We start from the raw sequence: 22,541 nt of genomic DNA on the forward strand, positions 1-22,541 counted from the left end.
ACGTTTACTCCCCTACCACAAAGGTAGCTCATGGATAGTTGTAATCCTGAGTGCTGCTGCTATCTGATTTCATCTAAATGAGTTAACTGCTGTGTTATATGATAAAATATGACTGCTTTAAAATATCTAACAGGCTTTAGATAACCCAGTGGGTATTTTTGGAAATCAACCCATTATATTAGTGCCTTGGGAGGAGCTCTTATTTCAGTTATATATGGTTTCCCATGAATAGTTTTCCATATTCGAGACTCTAGATTAACATGAATAGATCTTTCTCAGAAACAGAAATGTTCAGTTATCTGCACTGTCTAGTATAGTAGTCACACTTGGAATTTAATGTATCTCTGTAGTTCACCAATACTTTGTATATCACGTCAATATATCACTGTAGCTCACTATCATTTCTTTGTTTCGAATTTGATGAACTAGGTGATATAGCTCATAAAAGTGATTTTAAATCTAAACTAATGAATTTTATCATACTACATTGGAAAGAATTAGATTTGGGTAGCGATCATGTGATTTAAAGTATACTTAAAATTCTAAGAATCAGTGTACTTAGTTGAAGGCTTTGCTTCTTCTGATGTTTGCGAGAAAAAATTGGGCCTGCAGAGGCAGTAGCAAGACTTTAAAAGTAATGTTTTATATGGTCCTTACTCTGCAGTATCTACCATGAGCGCTTAGACTTTGACCTAGATTTGAAAAAATGGTCCAATATACACATTGTCTCTAAGTCAATACACTATTGAGTCCAAAGAAAAAAGAGATTCTCTTTTCAAAATAGTAATGACATCCATATAGCTGCCAAAGCCAGAAAACTAGGATTTGTTCTTCATTTCTCCCTCTCACCTCTCTTGCCAAACTGTTAGCAACCCTGCTGATTGTATTTCCTCTTTACTGCCACTATCCTAGTCCAGAATATCATCTCTTACTCAAAACAGCATCAGCCTTTTAACTGGGCTTCCTATTTCCATTTTACCCCCCTTCAGTCTGTTCCTTAAAATATTTTTTCATGTGAAGTGTTAAGGGTGATTTTCTTAAAATATGTATTAGGTCATGTCACTCTCCTGCTTAAAGCTGTTTACATGATTCCCATTGCATTAAGAATAAAAGCTGTTCCTTAGCAAGTCCCAAGTCCTGGAAGTAGGATGACGATCTGTCGTAGTCTGCTTTTGATCATCTTGGTTATTGTCTTGGCATAATATTATTAACAGGCTTCTCAGGTGACTCAGTGGTAAAGAATTGCCTGCCAATGAAGGAAATGTAGGTTTAATTGCTAGGTCAGGAAGATCCCTTGGAGAAGGGAGTGGCAACCCACTCCAGTATTCTTGCCTGGGAAATCCCATGGGCAGAGGACCCTGGCGGGCTACAGTCCATGGGTTGCAAAGAGTCAGACATGACTTAGTGACTAAACAGCAGCAACAAATATTATTAATAGAGCTTCCTTTAACTGTCAGAAATGATCTAATGTAGATAGTAAGTTATGGTTCCCTGTGCCTGTAAGGCGCTCTGTATTTGGCTTCTAGTAATGAGGTGAAAAGGCAGTGAAAGAGAGGAAGGCCTTCTCTCACTTGTAAAAGACTATGTTCTGTCCCATTATGGCCTGCTTTCAGTTTTTAGTTCAGTGCTAAGGTTATTTCTGCTGATAGATTTTGCCAGTGCGGTTTCCTGGAATATTTATCCTTCCTTCATTCATTCAGGCTAGTTCTTTCTTTGTCCTTCTAGTTGAGCTTAAGGTGACTTCCTCAAAGAGGTCTTCTTTGACCATCCTTTTCAACTTTCCTGTGTTTATTTTCTTCTTGATACTTCACATATGTTGTTTATCTGTTTGTTTACTTGTTTGTTTTTAGTCTTTTCTTCTAAAATGTAGGGCTTCCCTGGTTGCTCAGATGGTAAAGAATCCGCCTGCAATGTGGGAGACCTGGGTTAGATCCCCGGGTTGGGAAGATCCCCTGGAGAAGGAAATGGCAGCCCACTGCAGTGTTCTGGTCTAGAGAATCCCTTGGACAGAGAAGCCTGGCAGGCTACAGTCCGTGGAGTCACAGAGTCGGACACGACTGAGCGACTTTCACTTTACTTCACTTTCTAAAATGAGTAAGCTAGGTGAGGGCAGCAATCCTATAGTTTCAGAAAAGAAAAAAAGTGAAAGTGTTAGCTGCTCAGTCGTGTCCAACTCTTTGTGACCCCATGGACTGTAGCCTGCCAGGCTCCTCTATCCATGGGATTCTCCAGGCAAGAATACTGGAGTGGGTTGCCTCCCTTTCCCAGGAGATCGTCCCAACCCAGGGATATCTTCTGAGTTTCCCATCATTCCTATTGTGTGGAAGGCCCCCAGTAAATGTTATTGAATGAATGACTGTGACTAATTGGCTAGTGGTTAAGAATTGTGCTCCTGCCACTAACTATGCTCTTGGAGAAATTAATCAAGCCTTGGTTTCTTCTTGAAAATGGGAATAATAACCACATTTGGTGTGATGGTTAAATGTGATCATACAAAATAAATGTTAGGCACTTAATTAGTGTTAGCTGCAGGTGAAGTGGACATTCTTCAGGTTAATGTGCTGTTATTTAGAATTATTTGTATCAGTTAAAATCTGTACTATTTAATTTTGTTGTTACCAAGTAAACTTTTACTCAAATCAATCAAAATAGAATTTGTTTCTGAAAAATACCCTCCTAGGTTTCTTTTTCCATTAGAAGGTAAGCTCTGTGAAAGCAGGGATTTTTGTCTGTTTTGTTAGTGTTATCCCACTAAATTAATATCTATTAAATGAATGATAAGAAAGTGATGAATAATTCTTGGTTTGATAGAGCTCTAATTATATTTCTTTTTGTATCAGAAGTTGTCCAATCCAGAGGTTTCCATAATATTGTTTATAAGTACCATTTTCAAGGTAAAACACCTTAGACATCTAATATAATTAAGTACAAATGATACAATGTTTTTTTTGGTTTTGTTTTGTTTTTGTTATCTGATTTGCTGTCTGCTGGGAGACTGGTTAAATAGATGTATCTATAAACTCATTTTATAAATGTCTAAACAGCATGATTTAAATAATACATCTTAAGAGAGAATGATCAGAGACTTTGAGGTCTTTCGAACAAAGATGGGCTGGTTAAGTTGTAGATAAGTGGTACTTGTAATGAGGCATCTTTGTTCCACCAATTTCCTTAGGCTGGGATATATATTACCCTGAAGATTTGAGAAGACTCCCAATTAAAATCCACAGAGTTAGAGGCAGAGTTACTTTGGGCATTCAGGTGTTTGTTAGTAAATAGAATATATCTTTTTTAAAAAAATGCATTATAAAAAGAATAAAAGACTTCCTCATAGAAGCCTCCAGTTATTACCATATTAAAATGACCGTCTTGTTTTACCACATACACTGTCTCTTTTCAGTTTTGTGAACTATTTAATTATTATTTGTTTTTTATTTGTGAAGCATCCTCCTGTGTTGTATGTTGACATGGACACCAAACTTTCAGTTTTGAGTGGCTTCCTTCACTGAATGAAGTTCATTGTTAAATGTGTCTCTGTCTTGCCACTGGACTGTTGGTTTTCCTCACGTTGCTTTGATGTTTCCTTCTGTTTATAGACCTCTGTTTGAGAGCTCTTTTTCCAAGTTTCCGGGGACTTGTGATTGTAAATGGTGGTCATTTAAAATAACTGAATCTCCTTTAATGAAATAAATGGCTGTCTACTGAGTGTTCTCTGTGCGCCTTGCAGAGTGCTGTGTTACATAAATTATCTGTTTCAGTCCTCATAACAACCCTGTCAAATGGGTGTCATGTCTGTTTTTTAAGTGAAGAAAGTGACCTAACTGCCAAAAGTACCCCATTACTAAATGGCAAAGCCAGACTTTAAATTCTGGTCCCTTTGAACCCACGTGCTAAGTGAATGTTCAGAAACTGATTAAAAGTTGTTACTTGGAATGTCTGCGGTGCTGTACAGGCTCTGGTGTATCTTTGAGTTATTGGCTTGCTTTCAGATTATCACCAGGTCTGAACATAGAGAAAGCGAGCAGTAACTTCCTTGGTCAAACATTTTCATTTTAGAACAAAATCAAGTTATTAATGTGGAGCCTACCCCCCATCCCCACTTGTACTTCATAGCATCACACTGCCTTTTGCTTATTTATCATAGCTCTCTGATCTTAGCAGCTCCTTTGCTTTTGCTTAATATGAATTGATTAGTGCCCTTCATATAGGAAGGGAGCTCTACAGAGCCCCTTGTCTGCCCATATATCCATTTGGTCTTTGTAATTCACTGTGTCATCATAGTGGTTAAGTAATGCCCTAAGGTCGGGTCATGCCAGTCAGGACAGCTCGTCATTAAGTCACTTGCTTCTCTTTGGCCCTGGGGATATAAAGTCTGACCTGATGAACAAGGCCATCTGTTTTGTGCTTCATTACGTTAAAATGTTCAGCCTCGATTTTGTTTGCATTGATTTTTGCTTGCTTTTGCCCAGGAGATCAGAGGTGGTAAGACTAGTATGTTAATACCTCACAGGAACTGAGTATTTTTTTTTAAGTTGATCTGGTTGTAGGTTTTCTTCAAATTATTAAGAATAATATTATACTACACTTTTTAATTGAGGCACCCATTTCTATTTATAAAAAGGCCAGGTTGGTGGTGATTAGAAACTGGTTTTGCATACAGACTCTTTGGTAGGTTTTATGTTAGAAGGATAGACTGAAGTATATGTAGTAGATATTTTAAAAAACTCACTCATTTACCTAACTTTTAAAAATAATTTTATTTTTATTTATTTTTGACTGTGCTGGGACTTTGTTGCTGCATGGGCTTTTTCTCTAGTTGCAGCAAGCGGGGACTCCTCTCTATTGCCTATACGCGGCCTTCTCTTGTGGGACATGGGCTCCAGGGCATGTGGGCTTCAGTAATTCTGTCTCCTGGGTTCTAGAACACAGGCTCAGTAGTTGTACACGGGCTTAGGTGCTCCACAGCATGTGGGATCTTCCTGGACCAGGGATCAAACCCCTGTCTTTTGCATTGGCAGGCAGATTCTTTACCACTGAGCCACCAGGGATGCCAGCACCTAACATTTTTGTACTATAGCTCCCCTCCACCCATTTATTTTAATTCCTCAGCTTTTCCAGTGTGAAAAAGTATACTCTGGATCTAACTGAAAGTACTAGTCCTATGGTCCTGTGTCCTCACTGACTTATTCAAGGGGGTGTTGGCGACTTCAGATTCTTCTGCCCCAAAATAGTTTTGCCTCTGGCTCTTCAGTGTCACCACACTTTGCCAAATTATCCTGGCTGTTAGCATTTAGAAGAAGAACCAGACATATGTTGTAATCATCCTTTCTATTAAAAATATTTTTTTGCTCCTTCCAGTGGCACATGTTTGGCAGTGGTTGAGGTTCATGAAGAGCTGAGAAGTTAGATTGTGTGTAGTTCCTGTGTGACTTAGTTACATCTGGCGTTGTGGCCACTGCACATGGCTTTCAGGGGATGGTGGCCCACAGGGTGGGGAAATGAGATGGGGGCCAGGGCTGCCCTGTGCAGTTAAGAAGGTCATCATAAACATTCTTCTTTTGCTCTTATAATTATTTCTCTTTTATTTTGACATGCTGTCATAATTTTAAAAAAATACATCATGGGGGACTTCCCTGGTGGTTCAAGGGTTAAGATCCAGTGCTTCTACTGCAGGGGTCACAGGTTCAATCCCTGGTCTGGGAACTAAGGTCCTGCATGCCTCACAGTTCAGTTCAGTCGCTCAGTTGTGTCTAACTTTTTGCGACCCCATGGACTGCAGCATGCCCGGCTTCCCTGTCCATCACCAACTCCCAGAGCCTACTCAAACTCATGTCCATTGAGTTGGTGATGCCATCTATCTCATCCTCTGTAGTCCGCTTCTTCTCCTGCCTTCAATCTTTCCCAGCATCAGGGTCTTTTCCAGTGAGTTGGCTCTTCACATCAGGTGGCCAAAGTATTGGAGCTTCAGCTTCAGCATCAGTCCTTTCAATGAATATTCAGGACTGATTTCCTTTAGGATTGACTGGTTTGATCTTGCAGTCCAAGGGACTCCAAGAGTCTTCTCCAACACTACAGTTCAAAAGCATCAGTTCTTTGGTGCTCAGTTTCTTTATGGTCCAACTCTCACACCCATACATGAGTACTGGAAAAACCATAGCTTTGACTAGACGGACCTTTGTTGGCAAAGTAATGTCTCTGCTTTTTAATATGCTGTCTAGGTTGGTCATAGCTTTTCTTCCAAGAAAAGCACAGTACAACCCCCCAAAATGGCATCTTGGGCCATTCGTTCCTGCAGAACTGCTGACATTACTCAGTAATACTCAAAAAAAACCCCACAGTTTTGCCAGGTGTGTGTCAAGGACCCCCAGTTAGAGGTGACCACCTTACTTGTCAGCGCAGCATACTAACTGGTCTCTGTGACTGTGTCTTAAATAAACCAGTTTCCTTTTTGGCAGTGGTAGCAGCCATGGAATGCAGAGTCTAGCAAAGCTGTGTCAAACAGGTCCTTAAGCTGCTTAGCAGCTAATGTCTGCTGTCACTGTCCTGGCTGAGGAAATGCCTTCTAACTGGAAAATAAAAGTTATCCTCCTGCCAGGGGACAAACATATCCATCATTGAACCTATCAGAAGAAAGGACAGTGCTTCTTGTTTTGCTGAAAAAGGAACTCTTGCATCTTAATTACATTAGTCGTTGAACTGGGAAAATGAAAAATGCCATAGAAGATGTTTAACTATAGTGCTTTGAGTATATTTACAGTTGAGGATGTTATTTGTGATATGTAAACACATTCTCTATAGTTCTGCCTGATGGAAATCCTGATGACTATCAAAAATGTTAAGTTAGCTCTATTTTCTCTTACTATATGTGAGTGCTGATAAAAACAAGCTGTTTGGAGGTGGAATTTGGCCCCAATCCATTTGGTTTGTGGAGTTCTTTTGTGTGGTTTTCTGAATTTTAGTTTATACAAGTAATGAATTCTTATTTTATATTACAGTAATTAGTTGTAAAAGTAGTTCTTTAGTTACTGGTGGAAGTAGTTTGGTTCCTATGGGTTAATATGACTCTTTTGGGTTGATAAAGGTACTGAGGGCTTCCCAGGTGGCTCAGTGGTAAAGAATGCACCTTTCAATGCAGGAGACACAGGAGACGGGGAAAGATCCCCTGCAGGAGGAAATGGTAACTCACTCCAGTATTCTTGCCTGGAAAATTCCTTGGGTGGGCTACAGTGCATGGAATCATGAAGAGCTGGACACAACTGAACACACTGAGCACTAAGTGAAGGGTTTATTAGCACTTGTCGAGCATAGCATTTGACTTGTCTAAAATATACCTTAGAAGAGGAGTCATTTTTTCTTTTTTTTCCCTTTGGTTGTATGGGGTGACATGCAGAATCACAAAATCTGGTTCCTCAACCAGGGGTCGAACCCTTGCTTTCTGCAGTGGAAACAAGGATCTTAACCACTTGACTACTAGGGAGGTCCCCTCCATTTCTTCACTATTGCAAATAGTGCTGCAATAAACATTTGCATGTATCCTTTTGAAGTATGATTTTCTCCTGATGGATACCCAGGAATGGGATTACTGGATCGTACGGTAGTTCTGTTGTTAGTATTTTAAGGAGCGTCCATACTGTTCCCCTAGTAGCTGTACCAATTTACATTCCCACCCACAGTGTAGGAGGGTTCCCTTTTCTCCACAGACTCTTAGCATTTATTATTTGTAGATATTTTGATGGTGCCATCCTGACCTGTATGAGGTGATTCAGTTCAGTCACTCAGTTGTGTCTGACTTTTTACAACCCCTTGGACTGCAGCACGCCAGGCCTCCCTGTCCATCACCAGCTCCTGGAGCTTACTCAAACTCATGTCCATTCAGTCGGTGATGCCATCCAGCCATCTCATCCTCTGTCGTCCCCTTCTCCTCCCGCCTTCAATCTTTCCCAGCATCTGGGTCCTTTCCAGTGAGTCAGTTCTGCACATCAGGTGGCCAGAGTTTTGGAGTTTGAGCTTCCGCATCAGTCCTTTCAATGAATATTCAGGACTCATTTCCTTTAGGATGGACTGGTTGGATCTCCTTGCAGTCCAAGGGACTCTGAAGAGTCTTCTCCAACACCACAGTTCAAAAGCATCAATTCTTCTGCGCTCAGCTTTCTTTATAGTCCAACTCTCACATCCATACATGACCACTGGAAAAACCATAGCTTTGACTAGACAGACTTTTGTTGGCAAAGTAATGTCTCTGCTTTTTAATATGCTATCTGGGTTTGTTATAGCTTTTCTTCCAAAGAGCAAGCGTCTTTTAATTTCATGGCTTCAGTCACCATCTGGAGTGATTTTGGAGTCAAATAAAATAAAGTATGAGGTAATACTTCACTGTAGTTTCGATTTGCATTTTTCTGATCATTGGTTATATTGAGCATTTTTTCATGAGCCTCTTGGATATCTGTATGTCTTCTTTGGAGAAATACCTATTTAGATCTGTACATTTTTTGATTGGATTGTTTGTTTTTTTTGACATAGAGCTGCATGAGCTAGTTGTATATTTTGGAGATTAATTCTTTGTAGGTCACTTTATTTGCAAATATTTTTTCCGTTCTGTGGATTGTTTTTTCCTTTTGTTTATGGTTTCCTTTGCTTTGCAGAAACTTTAAGTTTAATTAGGTTCCATTTGTTTACTGTTGTTTTTATTTTCATTACTCTGGCAGCTTTTATTTACTTCAAATTAGATGTGAGTTTGTTGTCCTTCACAAGAAGCTCAAGAAATACTGATACTAATGGTTAGTGTGTGTATGTATGGGGTAGCTATTAAAAGGGATCAGGGTAGAAATCAGGGTCTTTGTTTTGATTTTTGATTTGCCCAGTGAATTCCTAAAGGGAAGCAGTTAGAAAGGAGAAAAAAGGTAAAGCCTAGTAAAGAGTCTGTTTTACCCAACCTTTGCCTTAAGGTTTTTAATTAAATTCCTTTCTAAGAAGGAACAATCTTTTTTTGAATCCTCAGGACTGTGATACAGTTTACTATTATCTTACTTATCCCCTTAGGGTAGGCCTGAAGATATATTGAATTCTGGCCAGGTACCATCTCCAGCCTCACCCTTTCCAAGTTCTCTGGAGAGAGAGGGTGGGGTAAGGTGGACCTGTCTTAAAACATGGTATAAATAGTCTTATTATAGGGAAAAGTCAAGGAAAAAGAATGTGTGATGAGAAAAATTTTTAATTTCTATAAATTCTGGTGAATTTATGGGGAGTTTGGATAGAGGGAAGAGAGAGTTTCAAGTCCAGAGTTAAAATGTTTTGTTGCGTCTGTGTGCCAAATACATTGCAGAAAGCTTTGTGTGCAGTATCTAATTAAAGTCTTACAACCCATTTAACAGATGAGTAAAATGGAGCTAGCTCAATGAAATACAGTAGAATAGGAACAAGGGCTTACATCCAATATTCTTTGATTATCAAGAATGTATCACCCTCCAAATGCCTCAGTTAGAATGTTCCAGCAGTTGGCAAATAATTACTGAAAGTGGACAAAAGGATGCTCCCAATGTAAAATTAATTAAGATCTTCTGGGGACTTTTAAATAAATGGATTTTGTTCATATAGCAGTATTGGAATAATTTTGAGGACTACTTAAGAGTTCTGGTATAATTTGCAGATACCTCCTTAATATAATTGCTAAGTTTGGAGAGCAAACCAAAAGATTTAAGAGAAACATCATGTTCTGTTTAAAAACCAAATATCCACCCCAGCCACCCGGGGGGGGGTGGGGGGTGGGGGGGTGGGTGTGTGTGTGCGCGCGCGCGTGTGTATGTACTTTCTTATCCAAGTAAGTGGGGTAAGAGGAAGTGGGTGCTTTCAATTTGAACTCTACATGGGAAATACAGTTTACAGTTCATATTGTTGTGGTAAAGACAGTGACTGGGGGAAAAGCTTTGCATTATATTAAGTGGTATGTGTGTGTACATTGTTTTTCCTCCTCCGAACTGTAACAGGATTTCCGGGATGCAGTAGCCCATGCTTCCAGGCAACTTGGGAAACCAGTGATTGAGGACCGGATCCTAAACCAGATCCTGTACTACTTACCTCAGCTGTATGAGCTCAATCGGGATCTCCTGAAGGAGCTGGAGGAAAGAATGTCAAACTGGTAAAAATGGGCCGACCAGCTTTCCCAGAGTTTCCAATTTTAGATAAAGGCAGAAGGGACCTGCATGTGACAAAGATTTGTTGTTCCTTACATTGTGTTTATTCAATATGTTGAATTTTCTTGGCAATTACCTGTAGATTGATCAATTTATTTATTTATTTTTGACCACACAGCACATCATGCAGGATCTTATTTCCCCGACTGGGGATTGAACCTATGCCCCTGCATAGTGGAGGCTTGTAGTCTTAATCATTGGACTGCCAGGGAAGTCCCCTAGATTGATCACATTAGATGGCCAGAATTCACTGGGGCACTGAGCTCAGTACACTACATTTTTTAGTTCTTTAGTAATGTTGTCTCAAAAGCAAGAAGGGCCTATATTTGGCCAATTTAACTTTCTATAGGTGCCCTTTGATAATCAAGATTTTTGAGACTGGGAGGAGGGTTTAGTTGACATATTCACGTTGGAAACATTTTTAAATGTCTCTCTTTTTGGAACCTCAAAAAGAGGAAACTGCATTTCCTAAAGGAGGCCGTTAACCGAGAGAATAGGGAGATTTTTCTGTTTGGTTTAGAAAATTTACACATATATGACATCATTGTAGGTGCTGTAGATTTCACAACCAGAAAACAATACCAAAGGTTGACTGCCACTACCCGTATTTGTGTGTTAGTCGTTCAGTCCTATCTGACTCTTTGTGACCCTATGGACTGTAGCCCACCAGGCTCTTCTGTCCATGGAATTCTCCAGCCAAGAATACTGGAGTGGGTTGCCATTTCCTTCTCCAGGGGGTCTTCTTGACTCAGGGATCAAACCCCAGTCTCCCACATTGCAGGCAGATTCTTTTTGCCATCTAAGCCACCAGGGAAGCCCGTTATGATATTTAGACAGTATTATGATATTTAGACAGTAATAGAAAGTTTGGTGACATCTTTGGAAATGTGTGGTGAGTTTGGTTTAGGGGGTTGGATTTACTGTTGAAGTTCATGGGTAACCACCAAATTATTAGAACAACATTGTGTATCACCTACTTTCATGATAAAAAAATTTCCCTCTAAGTTTTATTTATATATAATCCAGGAAAATACCTGGGCCTGTTTCGGAAATATCTTGCCTCTACATGTTGGGAAAATATGCTAAGTAGTGGTTAATACTTCACTACGGCCTATGTATAAAATTTATACTTACACAGTTTAAGGGCTAAGGAGTGATTAAAACTATAATTACACAGTTTAAGGACTGAGGAGTGACTAAAAGCTCTCTTTTAAAGGCATGCTAAAATAAAATGTAATTACAAAGAATTTCCCTGTCCGTACTTTATCATTCTTCTTACAAAAAATTATCTTAGAGATTCATCTGAATTTTCTAAAGTCTCTGGCTGTACATAAGCAGGAAAGACCAGTCAGGACTGGCAGACCAGTCAGGACTGGCAGAGTCCAGGCAAAATATAATGATGACAATCAAAATGGGAAAGAGTGGGCATTAGGGGATATTTCTTACAAGAAGAGGAAAAAAGGATAAACAGATGGCTTGGAAATGGGACTCTGCTTATCAGTGGATATATTTTGGATCCTGTAATAACTCTTTTTCTTGTCTATCCCTTCTCACTCCTTAGGACGGAACAACAAAGAATTGCTGATATCTTTGTAAAGAAGGGACCATATCTAAAAATGTATTCCACATACATCAAAGAATTTGATAAGAATATAGCTTTGTTGGATGAGCAGTGCAAGAAAAACCCAGGTTTTGCTGCTGTTGTTAGAGAATTTGAGGTATTTTTGCTACCATCCTCTGTTTTGCTACCACTTTCTCTGTTTTGAAGCTAAAACTATCAGTAAATTCCATTTATACCAAACTAGAAAAGTTTTAGAAGTATTAAGATACTGCTTATTTCTTCTAATTTGTATGGTAATTAAACTTTGAAATTATGTGTTGACTTTTCTTCCCTCTTTTTCTTTCTTCTGAAGTCTTCATGCTGTTAAGAATGGAAGTGTGATATATATATATATAGCTGTGGCCCAGGTTCTCATCAGTGTCCAGTGAGTTGTTCTGTTGCCTTGGCAGCAAAAAAAAACATAAGACCAGGGAAAGTTAACTGTCCAGTGTCTAATGAGGCTTGCACAACAGATGCTTTCTTAACATGCATTATCATTATGCTTTCATAATTATCCTGCATACCAGACCCTGGAGGTATATATTTAGAAACAAATAGAACCCTCTGAACAAATTTGAAAAAACTCTTCCCTTCTCACTTGAGCTGTGTAAGAACCCCAGAACATCTTAGGATGCGGGGACATTTTCCCTTGGCCATTTTGTTGTCTCCCCACAGTTAATACCTGTTATGGAGATTGGAGGTGGGGCTCAAAATTGGGCACCAGTATCTGTTATACATACTACAGAAAACAACTTTAAAGGCAGAATCAAATGTCCTCATGGTCAAGTCAAAAGGGTTCCAGAATCAAATGTTTCCATAGACAGTGTGATTTGGGGCTGGCCTTTGTAGCCATTCATCTGAGAAAGTTTACATTCTTCAGGCTTACAAGAGGTTTGTTTAGCAAGGCTGTTTTTCAGATTGACTTTAATTTCTGCCTTCTCCCCAGTACCAACTGTTGTTATCATGAGTATATTGACAACAGGCTCTGATGTTTATTTGAATCCAGTTCCCAGTAGTTTTATTTCTGGGCTGTGAATTTCCTCACGAGTCAGTGATTTCGGAGACCTATCTGCAAGAGAGGGTGGGCTCCATGGTGAGTCAGCTCTGGTCTCCCTCTCAGTGTAGGAGTTGTGCCTTAAAATAAAGGGAGTATCTCCATGAACCCCCTCCCAGAGTTGCTGGCTATTTAAAACTTGGCTTCCTGAGCACTTGAGTCTGGGTCTCTTGCTTTGGAGGAAAATGTTTGTGTTTACTTTGGATGCCTTTCCTTTCAGATGAGCCCACGCTGTGCTAATCTGGCCCTCAAGCACTACCTGCTCAAGCCGGTTCAGAGGATTCCCCAGTACAGGCTGCTGCTAACAGGTGGGCTTCTCTGGCAGATTACCAACCAAGGAACTCCTGTCACGCTGAGGACACCCTGCCTTTCCTGAGAACACTTCTGTTTTTCTATCTGTCCAGTAGCTGCTTTTCCTAACACAGGAATTTATACATTGCTGGTGGCCTCACATAGACATCACCAGAACTGAGCTTCTTCCAGTTCTTCGATCATCCATGTGCATTCTCTGCTCTGGGCATTCCTACATGTTAATTTGTTTTGCTCAGAACTTCTTTTACTGTCCCAGCCCCACAACCTTGGGTCATTTTACCTGCTTAATATTATTAATTCCTAGAAGGTGCTTTTCCAGCCACTCAAGAACGAGGTTTAGAGGATCATTCCCACATATTTGAATATCAACTACCATGACCCTGGGGCTTACGTGGTGGCTCAGATGGTAAATCTTCTACAATGCAGGAGACTTGGGTTTGATCCCTGGGTTATGAAGATCCCCTAGAAAAGGGAATGGCTGCCCAGTCAAGTATTCTTGCCTGGAGAATTCCATGGACAGAGGAGCCTGGCAGGTTACAGTCCATGGGTTCACGAAGAGTCAGACACAACTGAGCCACTTAAAACACTTTCACTTTTTCACCATGGCCCTAGTCACTTACTTCAGAGAGTTGTTATAAGGATTGATTGATGAGCTATGTGCTTAGAGTAATGCCTTGCTCATAGTGAAAGTGAAGTTGCTCAGTCGTGTCCGACTCTTTGCGACCCCATGGACTGTAACCCACCAGGCTCCTGGAATTTTCCAGGAATTTTCATGGAATTTTCCAGGCAAGAGTACTAGAGTGGGTTGCCATTTCCTTCTCCAGGGGATCTTCCCAACCCAGGGATTGAACCCGGCTCTCCCACACTGCAGGCAGACACTTCTGAGCCACCAGCCTTGCTCATAGTAAAGTCTAAATAAGTATTAGTTGCTATTATTAGATCCTTATCATCATCATCATCACTGTCACTATGTCAGGCCATTGTCTGTATCTTCTACAGCTTCAAGATTACCAGGCTGCATGTCTTGTTTACCAATGTAGTCATTTAAAAAAGAAGGAAAAGAAAGCTATGATTTGAATGGAGGCTCAGGACTTTATATTCATTGGCTCTTTAAATCTTCACCATAGCTATGCATATTTCACATATTTACATAGATGAAATAACAGGTTTATAGTGATTAAGTTGTTTGGCATCACAAAAAAGCCAATATAGTCTCAGTACCAAGCATAGTATCAAACACATACTATTAGGTCCTCTGTGGTATTTATGGCAATGTATTGGATGTGCAATACCTTAATATATATATAGTACCGTTAAGAGTTGTTTCTAATGTATACCTGTGGTGGATTCATTTTGATATTTGGCAAAACTAATACAATTATGTAAAGTTAAAAAAAAAAAAAAAAAAAAAGAGTTGTTTCTAGAACTTCTCTGTATGTCTGTGGTTAAAACTCCCTTCTCCCAATGCAGGGGGTACAGGTTCAATCCCTGGTCTGGGAACTAAGATCCTGCATACCAAAAAAAAAATTTTTTTTAAAGGAATTGTGTCCAAATACACAAGAATATTCAAATGCCTCCACAACTCTAAATTCAGTCAGTTGTAATTTTATGTAATAGGTTTTGAGGTACTTGGTTCCTGTTAGTGTTCTTAAGAAGTGGCATGCATGCTTTTATCCTTAATCACTTTCTCTTAAGCCAAGAGCTTAATGGACTGAGGGAAGTGAATTCTAGAAAGCCAAGATTTCTTGATTTCCCTTTAGGCAAAGCCATCCTTCCAAGCTTCCCTGGTGAACCACTGGTGAGGAATGCCTGCCTTCAGCCCCAGGACTGGCTACCCTAGATATTTGTACTTAATTTGAATTTCTCGCTGTGAATCAGGCACTGGATTTCTCTCTGGACTGACATAAGGCAAACCAAATAATTTCAGGATATCCTGTCCATCTGTACTTTCTTTCCTCTGCAATTGGCAGAGATTTAGAATACACAGGGCAAAAGGAAGTGCCCATGCATGTGTTGTGTTTTTGCTAGATAAATTCAATGCTTTATCATAAATGAGCTATTGAAGGGCTCAGGCTATTTCTACAGCTGTCGAATTAAGTACTGTTTTTAGTGGCAAAAGACAACTATGGTTTTCAAATGGGAGAAGAATGGAGCAAGGTTCTGAAATTTTCATGTAAAAATATTTTTTTCCCACACTGACTGATCCAAGTAAAAGTTACACATGTGTTTAATGTAGGTTTCATGCTGGGTTTGATTTTAATTGATGAATGGTGAAATAGCAACAGCAAGTTTTAAAAATTCTCTTTAAGAGAACAGGTTTCACTTGTTTCATTGTTTTATAACCAAGATGATATGAGATTGGAGTTAGTTTTGAACTGTGTTTTCTTTAATCTTAAACCCCCCTGCCATTTCTTAACTTGGAAAATCTACATTATTTAAATGATGTACAATACTTTATATATAGTAGACTCTTAATAATTGTGGATTTATTGAAAGGTAAAGGTAATAAATGACTTGTTCAAGGTTGCAAAGTCAGAACTAAAGTTAAAGAAAGAACATAGACTTTGTAAAGCAAAGACTTCATATTCATTCTGTGCCTTTTCTTCCATTGATTCAGATTCTTCCCTTCCTCCCCCTGACCTGAGTCCCCCATCCCTCCAAAGCCATCTCTGATTACTTCAGTTCTCCTTGATCCTTAGTATCCGTGCAGTGTGACTTAGTACAGATTTATTTGGTGTCTTGTTTATTTGCTAATATTTGTATGCCTTGAATATTGATTCCTTAATTTGATTATAAACCCCTTGAGGTCAATGAGTGAGTTTTTGTTGTTGTTGTTGTTGTTTTATGGCTTCTCTGGGCCTTGTTGCTGTCCACGCGCTCTCTCTAGCTGTGGCAAGTAGTGGCTGCTCTTTGTTGAGGTGTGAGGGCTTCTCATCACAGTGGCTTCTCTTATTGCGGAACACAGGCTCTAGAGTGCAGACTCAGTAGTTGTGGCACACAGATTTATTTCCTGAGCAGCATATGGGATTTTCCCAGACTAGGGAGCAAACCCATATCCTCTGCACTGGCAGGCGGATTCTTAACCTCTGGACCCCCAGGAAGTCCTGACGAGTGAGTCTTTAATTAATAATTCATAATTTAGTGCACCCAATATATCTGGGTCAGTTTGGGATCACTTGAAAGCTATTTAGGAAATAATTTTTGTTGATTTTAAGATACATTTAAAGCATCCTTTTAACCAAAATATCTTTAGCCTAAAGGACAACATTGAGAGAGAGAATTTCAGGGATGTTCTCTTCTCCAGAGAGGTGAAATGTCCTGCCCCAGCAACACAAATAGTATTAACTGAAGAATCTGTGATCATATAATCCTAAGGACATATGGGAATTGATGCCAACAGTTTGTTTTATATGTCTTTTTACTTAAAACTCTGACTTTCCAATACTCCTTTTTGTCATGTTCTGATTTTCCTTTTCCTTGCAAGATATTTCTGCTTTAGTTATCAAAGTGCCCCTGTCTATGCATTTAGATTTTTTAGAAGTTGGACTTTAGGTCTAAAGTTAGCATCAATTCAGATGTGTGAATTATCTGGATCCTCATCTTTGGATAAACAAACTCAATGATTTAATCCTCCCAACAACCCTATGAGGGAAGTACTTTGATTTCCATTTTAGAAATTCCAGGGGCACAGAGAGAAAGAGTGAGACTATTTGAGGCAACTCCTGACAACTTTGATTTATTGGGCAGAGAAAGGGAAGGATTCCTGCCCGGCTTGGTGTAAGTAGATTTGTGCCCACTTTGGCTTCTGGGGAAGGGAAGATTGAGAAATGCAGGGATGGAGTGCAGATAAGATGGTGTCTTTTGGAATTCTTCTAGAGAGAGGTAACTGGAAATCCCCAGATACAGCAGTCCTGCCTCCTGTTCAAACAACCAGCCTGTTGTCATGCAGTGTTTTCTTCAGAACCTAATTTGGGTTTTTAGTGGTTATTTTTTTAGGCTCTCTCTTCCTTCATTGTAGTAAAATTTCCAACTAAATTCTTAATAATGTTTTTTTAAGCTCAACTCAAAATAGGATCCAAGAAAATGTCTATTGTGTAATGAAATGCTTAAGATCAGATTTTTTTTTTTTAAGTAGTAAAATAAAGTGACAATTTAAGAAGAGAAACTTGTAAATTCTGCCTTTATTTTGGCCACTTAAGACCAGTGGATCTGGCCAGATCTTTATGTCTCTGTGGGGCCCAAACCCTGTTTGGAGTTAGGACAAAGGGGGATCTTGAAGCAACAGTGAGGGAGTGGTTTTTTTTTAAGCGCGCAGATGCTGCTGAAGAAACAACATTAATTTTTATTTTCTACCTCCTCATCAGTTCAGGGTAGAGACTATCTTTTTTATCCTAACTCAGTGCCTGCATAGATTCTGGAACATAACAGGAACTCAATAAACTGAAAGGGCTCAGAGAAATAAGCAGTGTTCCTTTTTATGAGGTTGAGAATTCCTGTATGGTAGTGCCAGTGAATATTTGTTGGATGGATGGATCGATAAGTTGCTTATAAGAGTAAAAACATGTCTTCCGGTTATCCAGAAACAAACCTGTGGGAAAGGACTGAAATGCTTCCCTTTCCCCATCTTGCCTCCATTGTAGGATTTGCTGACTAGTTTTCCTCTGCTCTGCTTCCTGCTCTTTCCATTTCCCTTTTTATGATTCAGGCCAGATCTTTCTAAAGTCATGCCAAGTTATGGCAGTATCTTCCTACTGGTCATGGTGTTCTTATCAGGCCCCCTTCCAAGAAGACCTTGGGGAAAAACACACTCCTCCTGTGTCTCCCGTTGGCTCTCACACCACCACACTCAACACTACTAACACCAGATATATGGGCTTTTTTCCCCTATACCAAGCTATCCTCTTCAGCACCAGCTCGGTGTCCTGTAATTCAGGGGTCCTCAACCTCTGGCATCTAACACTTGATAATCTGAGGTGGAGCTGATGTAATAATAATAGAAGTGAGGTGCACAATAAATTTAATGCACTTGAATCATCCCGAAACCATTCCCCCACCCCTGGTCCATGGGAAAATTGTCTGCCACAAAATCGGTTCCTGGTGCCAAAAAGGTTGAAGACTGCTGCTGTCATTTAATTCAGTTCTCACACTATCTGCTTAGAGATAGTGGGCTCTGATCCTTCCAAACTTCAGGTGCCATTCACAAGTCTTGGGCTGCAACCTCTATTTCTGACTGATTGACTGTAAATCTGGGTTCCCATGACTTTCTCCTTAGGTTTGAAAATTTGCTAGAATGGTTCACAGAGTTCAGGGGAACACCTATTTACATTTACTGGTTTATTGGAAAAGGGTATAATAAAGCATAAAAATGAGCTTCATATGGAAGAGATACTTAGGGCTAAGTATGTGGGTTGGAACTCCCATGCCCTCTTTGGGCACTCCAGCTCCCTAGAACCCCACCAAATCCTGTCCTCTGGTATTTTTATGGAGGCTTCATCACGGAGGCATGGCCCATCATTAATTCCACTTCTAATCCCTCTCCCCTTCCTGGAGGATGGAGAGTGGTGCTGAAAGATTCAATCATGGTTTGATCTTTCTGGTGACCCGTCCCCATTTAGGAGCTCACTAAGAGTCACCTTGTTACAACAAAAGATACTGTTGTCACCTAGGAAATTCCAAGGCAGCTTTGTGGGGGGTGTGTGTGTGTGTGTGTGCACGCGTGCTTGTGTGTGCAAGCACTAAGTCGCTTCAGTCCTGTCCAACTCTTTGTGACCCTATGGACTGTAGCCCACCAGGCTCCTCTGTCCATGGAATTCTCCAGGCAAGAATGGGAGTAGGTTGCCTTGCCCTCCACTAGGGGATCTTCCAGACCCAGGGATCGAACCTATGTTTCTTATGTCTCCTGCATTGACAGGGGGGTTCTTTACCACTAGCGTGTCCTGGCAAGCCCATTTTTGTCAGAACTAAGGTCAAAGAACAGAAAGAAAGGGAAGTTGCTCAGTTGTGTCTGACTCTTTGTGACCGCATGGACTGTAGCCCGCCAGGCTCCTCTGTCCATGGGATTTCCCAGGCAAGAATACTGGAGTGGGTTGCCATTTCCTTCTCCAGTGGATCATCCCACCCAGGGATCAAACCCGGGTCTCCCACATTGGAGGCAGACTCTTTACCATCTGAGCCACCAGGGAATCCAGATATTAGGACAAAAGATGCTCCTGCTGCTTCTGTCATTTAGAAGATTGTAAAGAGTTGTGGAGCTTTGGGCCAGGAACTGGGAGCAGAGACTCTGCAGTTGGCCTCTGGTATCTGCAGACTCACAACCCACACACAGGGAGGGCTGACTGTATTGTACCATCTTATATAAGCGAATTGAGCATCCAGATTTTGGTATCTGAGCAGAGTGCTGAAACTAAATCTCCCACAGATAGCGAGGGATAGCTGTATATATTTTCTGTCATTTCACAGACATACTTTTATTTTGCTTTTTAGGAAAGTTGAAAACTTGCTTATGCTACCACAATGAGGGATACATGTCATTACACATTTATCCAAAGTCAAGAATGAACTGTAACGGAAACTGTGGATTTGAGGCGGTTATGGTGTATCAGTGTAGGTTCCTCCATTGTACCATATGCGCCACTCTGATGGGGTGCGTTGATGATGGGGGAGACTATGCATGTGTGAGCACGGGGGATATACAGATTACCTGTAAATGTAAAACTCTCTAAAAAGTTAAATCTTACTTTAGAAAAAAAAAATTATTTGTCCAGAGTATAAAGACCACAACTATTAAACATGCTCTTTATAACTGAAGAATTGTTCAAGCCTTACTTTCCTTTGCTCTTGCTGCATTCATTATCTGACTCTCTCCTCAAACCTGACTGTCAAGGGCAGATTTTCTCCTCCATTCATCGACCACTTTCTCATTCAAGCAGTATTCACATGGCTGGCACTGAGCTGGGCACCTGTATGCACGACACAGTGGTGGTCCCTGCCCTTATGGAGCTTACACTCCTGTTCTTTGGGAGCCACACCCAACCCCTCAGGTTCCCTCCCAGCTCTTTCTCTTCTTGCCTAGAATTTATATTGATCTGGTCATTTGTTTGAGTGAGAAGATTCTGAGGATTTATTTTTGTAAGCATCACCTTTTCTTTTTTGAAGGAATCTTTCCTGGCTGGCTCAGTGGGACAAGCGCACTTTGGGGCTTCCCTTGTGGCTCAGCTGGTAAAGAATTTACCTGCAATGCGGGAGACCTGGGTTTGATCCCTTGGTTGGGAAGATCCCCTGGAGAAGAGAAAGGCTACCCACTCCAGTATTCTGGCCTGGAGAATTCCATGGACTATAGTCCATGGGGTTGCAAAGAGTCAGACATGACTGAGTGACTTTCACTTTCTTTCACTTGTGTGTGTTTGAAAAGTATGTTACATAATACCAAAAAAAAGTCCCTTTTCATCTTGTACCATTCAGGGATGACTATCATGTATCCTTTCAGGTTGTTTGTTTTTGCTGCTGTTGTTAGGATTTTGGGTTTTATTTGTGAGGGGGAGGTCTCTATTGTGTTATATGCACTATAAAAGTTTCAGTAAAAAACCTTTTATTTGTGGAAAGTTACTACATTGGTGTTGAAATGAGGTGAATCATTGGGGATCCTAGTGGAGAAAATATAATGAAAAGTGTAATTTAAAAATTCCTCTGAAGTATTTTTTTCCATTTCTGTATCTGGCAGAGGAACCAGTCCTTTGAACTTTGATTAAATTCAGATCAGGTAGTTTCTTTGATCTTGTTCAAGATATTTATGTTATATTATAAGTGACTTTAACAACGTATTATATTACTTTTCGTGTAATCTTGGCCTTCAGTCCAGGATGGCATTAACTCCCTCTAGGTTTTAGAAATCCAGGATTTCCCATTTTGATAGAAAAATGGGATATTGAAAACATCTGCCGTAGTGTTCTGAAGCTATAAATTTGAGTTGTGAACAGGCTAATAAGCAGATATGACAAAAGATCGGAATCAGATTAATGCATGACTTTTAAAAATCCCCGCTGAATATTGAAACTTTTGCTTCTGAAAATTAAAACCTCTGCCTAGCAAGTGTTTGTTTGAAAACCATGGGCAAATTTTCTACATCTGAAATCATTCTAACATTTTCTCTAGAGCAAAACATGATGAAAGGCAGGGCTGTCCTGGACACCAGCCAAAGAATTTCGTCTCTAAGGAATCCAAAGCCCTTAATATAAGGCAGCTCCATCCCTGTGAAATGGGAGGGTCATAACATTCAAAATTCCTATTGTAATTAGCTCAGCTCTTGTTCTGTTGCAATTCAAAATACTTTATTTGCAACTGTGATTCGTTGATAACTGGGTTGGTGGGGACCAAATACGAATAAGAGGTTCTTTAAGTGGGCCTTGGCCTCAACGAAGCCATTTCTGTATATGTGAGATTCTCACTTGGTAAACTGGCAGCCTTAATGCTTGGAAAATGTTATCCACAAAGAAAAGCAATCTCAGTGAAGTAAAAATAATGGATGTTTACATTTGTTGGGAGACTTCCCTCTGGGGTTGACTCCTTTAAGGGCCTTCTGGATATGCCAAGCCAACCTGTCCGGCTAAAAAGGAACTGAAGGGAGAGTCTGTCCATTATAAGACCTGCTCTAAAATTTTGTCCTACGATGAGCCTGGCATCAGGTTTGGGTTGTGAGTTCTTTGGGCATGCCCCTCTGGACCAGACTGATCAAAGTCTTAAGATAGGCCAGTGTTGCCTCAGGTGGCTATGTCCTGATGGGCTCCCTGCCGAGTTCCAAGTCCAGCCTTCACTTTGCTCACCTTATTGGGTGCCCTGGTGAAGGACTGCATCAGCCCAGGAGAATTGGACTTTTTAATTTTTTTTTAAACTTTTTGGCTGTGCCATGAGGCATGTGGGATCTTAGTTCCCTGAGCAGGGAGCAAACCACAGCTCCTGCATTAGGAAGCACTGGACTTTGGAGGAAGTCCTGAGAAATAAAGGTCTTTTTAATTCACAGAAAGGCATTGTCAGCTTTCCAAGAACATTGAATTGGTGAGCCTGAGAGCCCGGAAAGGTCACTTTACTAACTTAGGCAGCTCTGGACCACATGCTGAACTGAGAAGGGTTCCCAACTGGGTTCTCCATATTTGAGAAGCAGGAGAATTAGAGCAAAGACTGGAACACTTTTTAATTAATCAGACCCTCCGAGCATCATCTCAGCTGCTTAATAAAATATGGAGCAAAAAGTGGTAACCCCTAAGTGAATGTCGTTTCAGTTCAGTTCAGTTGCTCAGTCATGTCCAACTCTTTGCAACCCCATGAATTGCAGCACGCCAGGCCTCCCTGTTCATCACCAACTCCTGGAGTTCACTCAGACTCAAGTCCA

At 40.4% G+C, this 22,541-nt stretch overlaps 1 protein-coding gene across 2 annotated transcripts in view; it reads left to right on the forward strand.

Annotated features, from left to right (window-relative positions):
• The window catches only part of FGD6 (FYVE, RhoGEF and PH domain containing 6), a 104,592-nt gene that overhangs the window by 55,049 nt on the left and 27,002 nt on the right, over nt 1-22,541 (forward strand). For both annotated transcript variants that reach the window (XM_055585114.1, XM_055585122.1), the window contains exons 6-8: nt 9,984-10,135; nt 11,752-11,908; nt 13,065-13,152. In XM_055585114.1, coding sequence (XP_055441089.1) covers nt 9,984-10,135; nt 11,752-11,908; nt 13,065-13,152 — 397 coding nt within the window. The remainder of the gene's footprint in view (nt 1-9,983; nt 10,136-11,751; nt 11,909-13,064; nt 13,153-22,541) is intronic.

The sequence above is a fragment of the Bubalus kerabau genome, chromosome 1, assembly GCF_029407905.1.
Source record: "Bubalus kerabau isolate K-KA32 ecotype Philippines breed swamp buffalo chromosome 1, PCC_UOA_SB_1v2, whole genome shotgun sequence".
In the NCBI taxonomy this organism is placed as follows: Eukaryota; Metazoa; Chordata; class Mammalia; order Artiodactyla; family Bovidae; genus Bubalus; species Bubalus kerabau.